The 12,313-nt window shown below is 39.7% G+C and overlaps 1 protein-coding gene across 1 annotated transcript in view; it reads left to right on the forward strand.

Annotated features, from left to right (window-relative positions):
- The first annotated feature begins 1,345 nt into the window (after positions 1 to 1,345).
- The window catches only part of LOC138946533 (macrophage mannose receptor 1-like), an 86,806-nt gene continuing 75,838 nt past the window's right edge, over positions 1,346 to 12,313 (forward strand). Inside the window, exons 1-2 of the mRNA XM_070317975.1 lie at positions 1,346 to 1,578; positions 8,388 to 8,712. Of these exons, the coding sequence (XP_070174076.1) occupies positions 8,652 to 8,712 (61 nt within the window). The 5' untranslated portion in view covers positions 1,346 to 1,578; positions 8,388 to 8,651. The remainder of the gene's footprint in view (positions 1,579 to 8,387; positions 8,713 to 12,313) is intronic.

Genomic DNA, 12,313 nt, shown 5'->3' on the forward strand with positions numbered 1-12,313 from the left:
GATAAACCGGCCGTCGTCTGCTACGACCCTTGCGTGACCCTGCTTCCGGGCTTTTCTTTTTTTAAACTTTCACAACTTCGAATTGTTCTGATCTTGTCTTGATGAAAAACGAATTCTTTTATGATTAAAGAATGTTTGTGTAACAAGCTGTCAATTTATTATTTAGATTTTAAAAGTTAGGTCTAGCGCAAAAACGAGGCGCCGTTGTTGTTAACGGAACAAGTCTACGAAAATAAATTCTTGGAAAATGTCTCACGCTCGACAGAAAGCAGCCAGGATGTTCCCGTTCGGTGAGCGTTCAAATGGAAGTATGCTTGTACTGTATGTAGACGCTCGGGGAGCTCTGTGATGGTTTACGGGAGGCTTACTGTGCCTTTAATGTAGATGTTGATAATTCAACTCATTGTTATACTTTTTTTTCTCTCCGAATCTCACTAAAAACCTACCAACAAATATTCGGACAGAAAGAAAAAAGATAACAGCCACAAAATGATTTAAAAACAGAACATCATGTTTTGGCTTGCGCTTCAGTGAAAGAAGCTGAGAGAACAAGATATTACTGAGTAGATTGCGCGTTGCCAGTATGTCTTTATATACATGCGTGTTTATGTGTGTCGGTTGCAATCAGCATGGCAGATCGGGTCAAGCATTTCACTTGAGATTGCGCTCTACGCCGGACTTTGCTTCGACTAGATGGACGGAGAAGCGTATGATAGATATGTGAGAGTATGCGTTGGTGTATGTTAGCACTAAGGTTTATAAAGACCAGTGGTAGAGTTTGTCAAAGGGGGACAGGGGGTTGGGCTAGGTGAGAAATGTTTTGGATGAGCAAATTCATTTACTTTGAGAGAGAGAGAGAGAGAGAGAGAGAGAGAGAGAGAGAGAGAGAGAGAGAGAGAGAGAGAGAGAGAGAGAGAGAGAGAGAGAGAGAGAACGATAGAGAACGTTAGAGAACGATAGAGAGAGAGAGAGGTGTGTTGGGTGGGGGGGGGGGGGGGGGGGGCAGGCGGACGAGGGAACTAACGGCACACAAGTACACCAGCAAAAGAAATTCTGAGCTGACCACAAATTTAAAGTGAAGACTTCTGCTTTTGATCGTCCCCACACAATTAACTCTGCTCGACACTTTACAAAAACGTGCAGGAGTCAATTAGAAGGACATAATTTATTTGTCTTTTTGCTGATAATAACTGTTATCAAAATGAGAGGGGGTATTTGATTTGATGGGGAAATGATATCAAGTTTGTATCCGTATCCCACTCACACACACAATTCGTTTTTATCAAAGCGATTATCAGTGCAATGAACTTGTTCAGACTTGGAAAACAAGAGGGCGGATATAGTGCACCGGTCAGTGTGAAACTAATGATTACGAACTGAATGGTACGTCTTATTCGAACGTCGCAGATACCTTAATAAGCACAATATACTAGGAGTGATCTGCGTTGTGAAACTTGCAAGGATTGTGTTCTTTCTGCAACAGTTTGTTTGTGTTCCCTACGCAATGAGAAAGACGGTGTGTTTGTTTGTCAGTTATGACAAATATGTGTCGGTGTGGTCTGCTGACTTGTAAAATCGGTGCAAAAGGATTTTTGTGATTGGATTATTCCGAAGATTTATTGTATTAATTATGTATATACGTATACATTATCTGCACAATATGCATGTACATATAATGTGCAATATGCATGTGTCATATTGAATTTGTTGCAAGTAGGGAGGGTACAAGCATATACATTTTTTCTTCATAAAAGTAACTGTTTTGTTCATCTGGTATGATTTTTTAAATACATTGTTGTAATTAAAAATGTGTCTGAAGAAAGCAAGACAAACAAGTCGCGTAAGGCGAAAATACAATATTTAGTCAAGTAGCTGTCGAACTCACAGAATGAAACGCAATGCCATTTTACTCGTAGCATCGTCAGGCCACCGCTCATGGCAAAGGCAGTGAAATTGACAAGAAGAGCGGGGTAGTAGTTGCGCTAAGAAGGATAGCACGCTTTTCTGTACCTCTCTTTGTTTTAACTTTCTGAGCGTGTTTTTAATCCAAACATATCATATCTATATGTTTTTGGAATCAGGAACCGACAAGGAATAAGATGAAAGTGTTTTTAAATTGATTTGGACAATTTAATTTTGATAATAATTTTTATGTATTTAATTTTCAGAGCTTGTTTTTAATCCAAATATAACATATTTATATGTTTTTTGGAATCAGCAAATGATGGAGAATAAGATAAACGTAAATTTGGATCGTTTTATAAATTTTTATTTTTTTTTACAATTTTCAGATTTTTAATGACCAAAGTCATTAATTAATTTTTAAGCCACCAAGCTGAAATGCAATACCGAAGTCCGGGCTTTGTCGAAGATTACTTGACCAAAATTTCAACCAATTTGGTTGAAAAATGAGGGCGTGACAGTGCCGCCTCAACTTTCACGAAAAGCCGGATATGACGTCATCAAAGACATTTATCAAAAAAATGAAAAAAAACTTTCGGGGATTTCATACCCAGGAACTCTCATGTCAAATTTCATAAAGATCGGTCCAGTAGTTTAGTCTGAATCGCTCTACACACACACACACACAGAGACACACACACAGACACACGCACATACACCACGACCCTCGTTTCGATTCCCCCTCGATGTTAAAATATTTAGTCAAAACTTGACTAAATATAAAAAGCGGGCTTACATCACGTTTAGTTTATTCAGCTAAATTCACAATGAGAATGCTGCATGCAACACACTTTAATGCCGGGTGTCATCGGTTTCTTGCCTTTGGATTTGTAATTTCTTTGCTTATGATCAGAGATTGCACTAGCCCCGTTGAAAACCACTTTTTACAAGCTAGCCCTCTTTTGAAAGATGTATCAGTGTGACGCGGTGATCCCCGTCTGTGCTGCCTCCCAAGTGTCAGAAAAACTGAAATTGCTCTATCGTTTATGCACCAAGAGGATAAATATAATGCACCGTTTTTAATGCACCGAGAGGATAAAGAATTTAATGCACTTTATGCACCGAAATGATACAGACAAAGTTCACTTGCTTCGTACAATCCTAGAAAAATCGTCTTCCAAAATCCTTTGAGCTTGCGAAACTCATAAGTTTCTGCGCAAAGACGAATTTTGTGTACGAGAATTAGGAACAATGAGTTAGATCTTATGTGGTTAACAACGAAATCAAAATTTAAACAAGTCGCGTAAGGCGAAAATACAATATTTAGTCAAGTAGCTGTCGAACTCACAGAATGAAACTGAACGCAGCAAGACCGTGTACTCTTAGCATCGTCACTCCACCGCCCGTGGCAAAGGCAGTGCCCGTGGAATTGACAAGAAGAGCGGGGTATTCGTTGCGCTAAGAAGGATAGCACGCTTTTCTGTACCTCTCTTCGTTTTAACTTTCTGAGCGTGTTTTTAATCCAAACATATCATATCTATATATTTTTGGAATCAGGAACCGACAAGGAATACGATGAAAGTGTTTTTAAATTGATTTCGAAAAAAAAAATTTGATAATAATTTTTATATATTTAATTTTCAGAGCTTGTTTTTAATCCAAATATAACATATTTATATGTTTTTGGAATCAGCAAATGATGGAGAATAAGATAAACGTAAATTTAGATCGTTTTATAAATTTTTATTTTTTTTTACAATTTTCAGATTTTTAATGACCAAAGTCATAAATTAATTTTTAAGCCACCAAGCTGAAATGCAATACCGAACCCCGGGCTTCGTCGAAGAGTACTTGACCAAAATTTCAACCAATTTGGTTGAAAAATGAGGGCGTGACAGTGCCGCCTCAACTTTCACGAAAAGCCGGATATGACGTCATCAAAGACATTTATCAAAAAAATGAAAAAAACATTCGGGGATTTCATACCCAGGAACTCTCATGTCAAATTTCATAAAGATCGGTCCAGTAGTTTAGTCTGAATCGCTCTACACACACACACACACACACACACACACGCGCACAGACACACATACACCACGACCCTCGTTTCGATTCCCCCTCGATGTTAAAATATTTAGTCAAAACTTGACTAAATATAAAAAGGATGAAAAACGACAAAAACATGAGCTAAATTTAAAACAAACAAAACAACGAGAAAAACGAAATACTCTAAACAAATCGGTGTCTTCCAAGCTGCTTTCATTATACAAAAAAAATGTTAAGAATGAAAAACTTTCAACATCCACAGAAGTGCAAAGCTTTATGCAACAGAAAGAGCACTCGATCATAGATAGGGAAGGATACATAGTCACATACGCATACACAAAAGACAACAAAATGCGCTATCCAAAAACGTCAATAACAACATCACAAATCTGATAGACAAAGGGAAGTAAGCGCTCTAAATGCATACGACATGTGTAACAGAGTAAGTGAGAGTTATACGGAACCAGTCTCCTGGCACCCTGAGAGAATGTCAAGCATTGAAATGAACAAGCGACTTTCATTCTCAACATGACAACATTAATTTGCAAAGCGTGGCCAAAAGATGGTATCTACTTAGCAGTGCTAGTACAGGCATCGGTGACCTACTTGTAGTCGGTATTTTTTCGTAACCGTGTCTAGGAGTTCCGAGTGTCTCCTAATGAGACGGAAGTCACAAGTGGACGCCATTAGACTCTGACACCACCAGATCGCTATGGCGGCGCACTAGCTCCAAAAGTGATAGTTATATATCTATCTATATACGACTTGTGTGTGTGTGTGTGTGTGTGTGTGTGTGTGTGTGTGTGTGTGTGTGTGTGTGTGTGTGTGTGTATGTGTGTGTGTTCGCCATGCACGCCCAAAGTTCTCGATGGTTCTGCTTCAAATTTGGTGGGCATATTCAGGTAGGCCCCGGACACAACCTGGTCGATGAGAATTTTGAACACGTGCTCTCATACAACGTCTGCGCAATCAATACTTGGCAATATGAATGATTTATACATGTTCTCTAGGGATTTTCTGCTTAATCTATATTTATATGAGCGCAGACAAGAAATCTATAAGCGGCATGTGGCTACGATAGATTTTGTTTGGGACTCCCATTTATGAACGATTACACCTAGGTGCTTGTGCATGTGCTTTTCTATATCTTGTAATGTGTTATCGCCAAACTTTAATTCAGTAAAATCCGGATTCTGTTGTCTGCCTAAATTTAATCATTCGGTTTTAGTTTGATTAAAAAGAACTCTCCACTTTTTTGCCCATTCAAAAATTTTACTCAGGTCTGAATTTAAAATCTCGGCTCTGAGAACAGGCTTTTCAATGGATAAATACATACTTGTGTCATAAGCGAATAATTGAATAACTGATTCAATATTTTTCACTATATCGTTAATATAAACGAGGAAAAACGTAGGGCCTAATACTGATCCTTGTGGGACTCCTGCTGAGACGGGTAAATATATTGACTTATTTCCTTTTAAAAACAACTGCCTGTTACGCCCAGAGAGGTAATCTTGGAACCAGATTAAGAGCCGTCCACGTATTCCGATTGCTTCCAGTTTCCTAATGAGGCCCTAATTGTGCCATACTTTATCAAACGCTTTAGATATGTCAAAAAATACGGCTTGAGTAGGAATATTATTGTCTAGAGATTTACACAAGTCATTATACAAAGAAATTAACTGGTAGGTGGTGGAATCTTTTGGTATGAATCCAAACTGGTAAGGCGTAAGAATGCTGTTGAGAGTTAAGTATTCAAATACTCGTGACTGGACACATTTTTCAAACACCTTTCCGATACAGCTTAGGAGAGAAATGGGTCGATAATTTGAACAATCAGTTTTATCTCCTTTTTTTTAAAAATCGGTGATACAAAGTCTGACTTCTGTTGGGAATGCGCGTGGTGAAGACTGCGGTACATCTGTAGATGATAAGAGAAAAAGGATTGTCTCAGAAGAAACGACTAAATGTTTCAGACTGGTAACTTCATTTCAACATTGCACTATACAATGGACTTTCTATGTGACAGGAGAGTTTGCTGATTTTGTGTTAAACATTGGAGAGATCGTCTGCTAGACTCAGAGATAAGGTCGCTTCAGATTGCAGCTTCTGGAAATTTGCAAGGTTTGTTGCCTGTTAAAGAACTGGATTTTACACGTAATGTATGTCATGTACAGTAAGCAACAACAAAAACACACACAAAGCAAATTGCATCGTCTGTCGACTAGTCACAGAAACAAACCTGGCGAGGTATGCGTGTACTTTATTCACGTGGAAGAAACCGGAACCATGCGTCTTTGTTATTGTCAATATGCTTTTGGATATTGGCAAAAATTGGCCGACTTCCGTAGCATTATGCTTTGATGATCGGAAAAGGGATGTGTGAGACCATCCAATCACAGCCCCCGAATTCCCCCACGTGTCCATCAGAATAGCTATATTTATATATATCATACATATGTACGCTTGCACAAATCAGTGATTGTCACCCCCCCCCCCCCCCCCGTCCCAATAAAAATGCAGCAGAATCATGAATAACGTGCAATATGATTGCAACCCAGCTGATTGCAATGTCGGCGTGGCAGTGCCAACATTGATAGTTATAAAGATTAAACATATACGTACGCTTGAAAAAAATCAGTGATTGGCAATCTAGTGGCTGCTCCGCCTGGCGTCTGGCATTATGGGGTTAGTGCTAGGACTGCTTGGTCCGGTGTCAGAATAATGTGACTGGGTGAGACATGAAGCATGTGCTGCGACTTCTGTCTTGTGTGTGGCGCACGTTATATGTCAAAGCAGCACCGCCCTGATATGGCCCTTCGTGGTCGGCTGGGAATTAAACAAACAAACAAACAAAGCCACCAGGAACATTGACTTTTCTTTGAAATTACTCGCTTTGTTGAACTTTTCCCAACTGTGTTTCGTGGAAAAATATCTAGAAAAAAACAAACTTTGTTGCCAAACAATCAGAATAGGAACAATAACATGGCATACCATGCTATTCGACAAACGGTACACTTGTTATCGTAGTCCCATACGCGTCGCGTGTTTTTTTCTTTTCCCTTTTATATTTTTTCCCGTGTTTTTTAAATCATTGGTTTCGTGTCGAAATAACCGGTTAAACAAAATTAAAACAAATCCCCATGACCTCTTTGATTTGTCAACGATAACTGTAATATGTATATGTAATCTTAACTTTTGTCACTAATATGCCGTCATAGACCATAACTGCAACATCAGTTCTGTGCACGCAGGCGTTGAAAGACGATTCCTCGTGTTGTGTTGTGAATCTTTGATATCATTTTCTGTGTTTATGTGCAGTCCCACGAAACAGTCTTAACGTGTAAACATTGCGAGAAATCTATTTGCACCGTTTGGAATTGTACACTCACACGGATTTCTTCGATAGCAGGTCGATGCTACATTCCGTGCGCAAAAGTTAGTATGGATTGATATTTTGGGAGAGAAGGTACGACAATGTAATTTGACTCGCAAAAGTGAATGCTTAGCTTTGACAGGATATTGTTATGTGGATGATAACATACACAAGACGATTTGCATATTACAATGGAGAAGACGAATTATAAGAAGAAAAGAAAGAGACTGAGAAAAAAATAAAGGAAAAGAAAAAAACACGAGTGACTAACAGAAAGAAAAGAAGGAAAATGTATACGAAAAGGAATCTCAGTCGAAAGGTACTAACAGACATTTGAAAAACAAAACTACAAAACAAACTTTATTTAGTATTTAAAGTATACATTTTACACACTCTCAGACGGGCGCAGTGGCGTGGTGGTAAGACGTCGGCCTCCTAATCGGGAGGTCGTGAGTTCGAATCCCGGTCGCTGCCGCCTGGTGGGTTAAGAGTGGAGATTTTTCCGATCTTCCAGGTCAACTTATGTGCAGACCTGCTCGTGACTTAACCCCCTTCGTGTGTATACGCAAGCACAAGACCAAGTGCGCACGGAAAAGATCCTGTAATCCATGTCAGAGTTCGGTGGATTATGGAAACACGAAAATACCCGGCATGCCTACTCAACGAAAGCGGAGTGAGCTGACTATTCGTGTGACTAAAGAAAATAAAAATAAAAACTGTGACCATAAAATAATTTTAAAAAAAAGTTTTCAATATTTCAACGAGTACTAAACTTCATTCTAATTAAGACTCTTGGAAGACAACTATTGGTTTTCTTTTTTTTAAATTACAGAAACTTTCATTTGATACTCAGTCTTTCAACATAGTGTGTGACTGTTGCCAATTTGTTTCTGCAGTTTTTGTTCCTAGTATCATGCACTGAGCTCTAATCTTTTGAACCATCGGATAACAAGTGGTGCTCTTGTTGTTGTCGAAAATTACATATCTGTTTAAATCTAAATTCAAAGATCATAATGTGTGACTACATAAGGATGTGAAAGTTTGACCATTTTTGTTTTTGCAGTGTGAAACCCTATATTACTTATCAAACTTCAATGTAAAAAGGTTCAATTGACAACTCTTGGTCTTTGAAAACTAAACACTTAAAAAACAAAAATCAATATATCTGGAACCAATGCATAATGTGTGAATAGAAACTTTTTGAAACTGTGACCCGGGGTTGTATGTAAAACGATTTCATTGGACATCGACACCCTGACCATCGTCGTGCTTACGGTGATTTTGTGACATTCTATACCAACGCCACGGCCATTCTCACCTTGGCAAGATGGAACTCTCGACGAAGCAGCTTCTTGTTGCTGCATTGGTGGCAGTTTGTCTAAAAACAGGTAAGTACATTTCAATTATAGACTTATACGCTGCATTTAGGTTAGTGCGTGTAGGGAAAAATAGTGTGAGAGAGAGCGAGAGAGAGAGAGAGAGAGAGAGAGAGAGAGAGAGAGAGAGAGAGAGAGAGAGAGAGAGAGAGAGATAGAGATAGATAGAGTGAACGAGAGAGACAGACAGACAGACAGACAGACAAACAGACAGACAGACAGAGAGAGAGAGAGCGAGAGAGAGATAGAGTGAGCGAGAGAGACAGACAGACAGACAGACAGACAGACAGACAGACAGACAGACAGACAGGTAATATTTGCTTGTTCCTAAACCATGCATGTACTATTTGGGTTGACATGCAAATTAGTTTTGAATACACATGAGCCTGAGCCGAAACTTTGATTGAATATCCACGGGGGATAACCTGATTAAGGCCGAGCGGAAGCCGAAGGCCGCGCCTGACACGTTTGAAGGCAAGTTTTGTCTGTTTTCTAGGTATTGTTTGATTTATGTCGGGATTTAAGGTAAGCTACTGATGCAGCGATGACTAACTTTGTTTCTCGATGCATAAAAAGTCAGGGAGCGGTTGATATTAATTTGCCCGTAAATAGCCTTCAAAGCTGAAAATGTCGGCGATCGAGCACCGGAAATGGCTGTTCAATGGGTTTCGTAAGTAGAAATGTGCTTTATTTTACCAAATCAGCTCGTATATTTTGGTATGGGTACGGGATTCTAGAGGACGAAGGTACAAAGAGGTACAAATAAGTGCTATTTGGGAGTAGAATAAATCTTCCGAGACAGTAGACAAGAGAAGGTCATATTTGAGAGATGCGCGTAGGCCGAGCTTTCCGACAAGCGAATGATACAGCAGATTAATAATTCGTTTTGATCAGAAACATAGTCTCTAGTTTTATGAATGAGTTTTTTAATTAAAACAATCACGAGAACTCTCTCGCTTAGCCTTACATTTGTATCCTTGTAAAATAAAGTTCTCTCTCTCTCTCTCTCTCTCTCTCTCTCTCTCTCTCTCTCTCTCTCTCTCTCTCTCTCTCTCTCTCTCTTTCTCTCTCTCTCTCTCTCTTAGTTTCTTTTTGGCCTGTTGGCAAGTCTTCTCTCACTCGTTGAAATAATAGAAAACTGTTGATAACATATGGTACCCGTCATTTACAGGTTAGCTCAGTTCAGTGCTTGTTTAAATATAAGGCTGCATAAACAAATCTGTGAGGTCAATCACCCCAGGTGTTGACGGGACAGTGGAGCAGCAGTTATCTCAAAGGAGGGGGGGGGGGGGGGGGGTGAGTGAGCGCAAGGGCAGCAGATGGCGGTGCCATTAGGGAGTTATTAGTGGATGCCCTTTCTTGTCTACTCACCGGGGAAGGATTTGTAGGCCTTCAAAGAAAGGGTGAAAGGGCCGCCGCGAATTGTATAATACAGCGGACTCTGCCGCTGGTAACTTTGCCGGCCAGCCGACTAAAGAGGAAACTCTCCAAAGTGATCTATGGCAGCATAGTAGCACCAAAAGTAAAATTACTCATTTCATTGAGGTCTTATACAAACACATGTTAAGACAACAATTGTAATATACCTGTGAGTCTTAGTAATATCCACATATTATACATTTACTAAAATCTCCAGAAGTTACAAATATCTGTGATAATATAAATGTATGTGCATTTCCTGTCGCCGTTTCTGTTTGTTTTTAGATCATGCAGAAACATGTTTTTTTTACAAGGAGCAAGATCCGAGAAAACCACCGGCAAATACACCCTGGTGCATTCTCTGTAGTCAGGCAAACCTGACGCCCACAAGAAGTGGACCTACATGTTTGAAAAAACAACAACACTTTTGTGGGTTGAATTAGATCCTTTCTGCTGCAGTTATAGAAGTAAATATTCCTTTTGGATAATTTTCCTGATTGCATAACAGCCTCAGACGTTAGAAATAGTCATAGTTGTGCGTTTATATAGGTAATTTCGCATTGATATTTATACATGTCATTGGTAATGAGTAAATTATCACTGTGGAAGTGATCTATGTAATTTTTACTTGTGTCGCAATTATGCCGTCATACTATAGTGTCACCTCCACTGAGGCCAGGGATCTCACCATGCAACCCCCCCCCCCCCTATGGTATCAGTGCCCCTTTAGCCCTCATGTTTACACATTTGTGTGCTGGAGACGTAAAGAGCAGATGTCCTCTTGTGTCTCTTTCTAGCTTGCAAGCATGGATAGCCTGGACAGTCACGTTTTCTGGATTGGATTGGATTGGATTGGATAAGATTTACAGTCCAGTGAGGTTACCCTCATGGAAATTCGGGCTGCTTTCTCCCCGGGGAAAGCGAGCTGCCATACATACGGCGCTACCCATATTTTTTTTTCCTGCATGCGTGTATTCATGTTTCCTGAGACTTAATGCCGTGTGAGATGGAATTTTTTTAACTTTATTCCAAGTCCCACGGGTATTTGATGGACATTTGTATCTATGCCTATACAATTTTGCCAGGAAAGACCCTTTTGTCAATCGTGGGATCTTTAACGTGCACACCCCAATGTAGTGTACACGAAGGGACCTCGGTTTTTCGTCTCATTTCTAATGTGAGTGCCGTTATATAAGGGCAACAGAATACGTGTGCTTCTAAGTTGACCACTATTTACATTGACAATGATGCACAGAACCGTTTTGCTGCACTGTACAGATGTACGCTTTTCTGAAATTTCGTTCACACGTGCCGCGTCTGCTATCCAGTTCGCAGTAGGCAGCTCTCGGCATACTGACTTTCGCATATTTGACCGCCTTTCGTCTACAGGCTCGGTCGATTTATTCTACCCCCGAAACAGCACTTCTCTGCACATTCAATGACTCCATCGTCCATTAGAATACCAAACCGATGTCAAATACGAGCTGATTTGGTGAAAAATTTTCTACTTGCGAAACCCATCGAACAGCCATTTCCGGTGCTCGATCGCCGACATTTTCAGCTTTGAAGGCTATTTACGGGCAAATATCAACCGCTCCCTGACTTTTTATGCATCTAGAAACAAAGTTAGTCATATACATATATCTTTGCATTATTGCATGTCATACATATATGTGGTTTGTTGTTTTGATCGTTTGAACGGAAGATCGAGACACTAATCTGATTATGGCATTTGCATGATAATGAAACGATAAAAAGAGACCATTCACGAATAAAGTATCCTGGAAAACTTCAATGCGAAAACGAGGCGGCTTTTCACGATTACAAGTGTTAGTCCTTTATTGTGTAAAAACACGTAGGGGAGCACAGTGATATCGGCAAATGAAGATCAACAGCTTATAACTTTAATTATTCCTCTTCATCCTCTTTTTCTTCCTTCTCCTACTCATAAAATAAACCAACCCTATCACTAGCCAGGCAAGTAAGCAAGCATGCAAGCAGCCAAGCAAGCAAGCAAGCAGGCAAGCAAACAAGCAAGAAAGCAAGCAAGCAATGCTGCTCAAAATATATAGTACTTAAACGAAATAACTCTGAAAATGTATAGTAATACACGTATACCCAAATATAGATTCGAACCTTACAGTCATCACAAGGATGTATTACCCAATATTGACGGACTGTGTGATGATATCTT

Source organism: Littorina saxatilis, linkage group LG14, assembly GCF_037325665.1.
Source record: "Littorina saxatilis isolate snail1 linkage group LG14, US_GU_Lsax_2.0, whole genome shotgun sequence".
Classification (NCBI taxonomy): Eukaryota; Metazoa; Mollusca; class Gastropoda; order Littorinimorpha; family Littorinidae; genus Littorina; species Littorina saxatilis.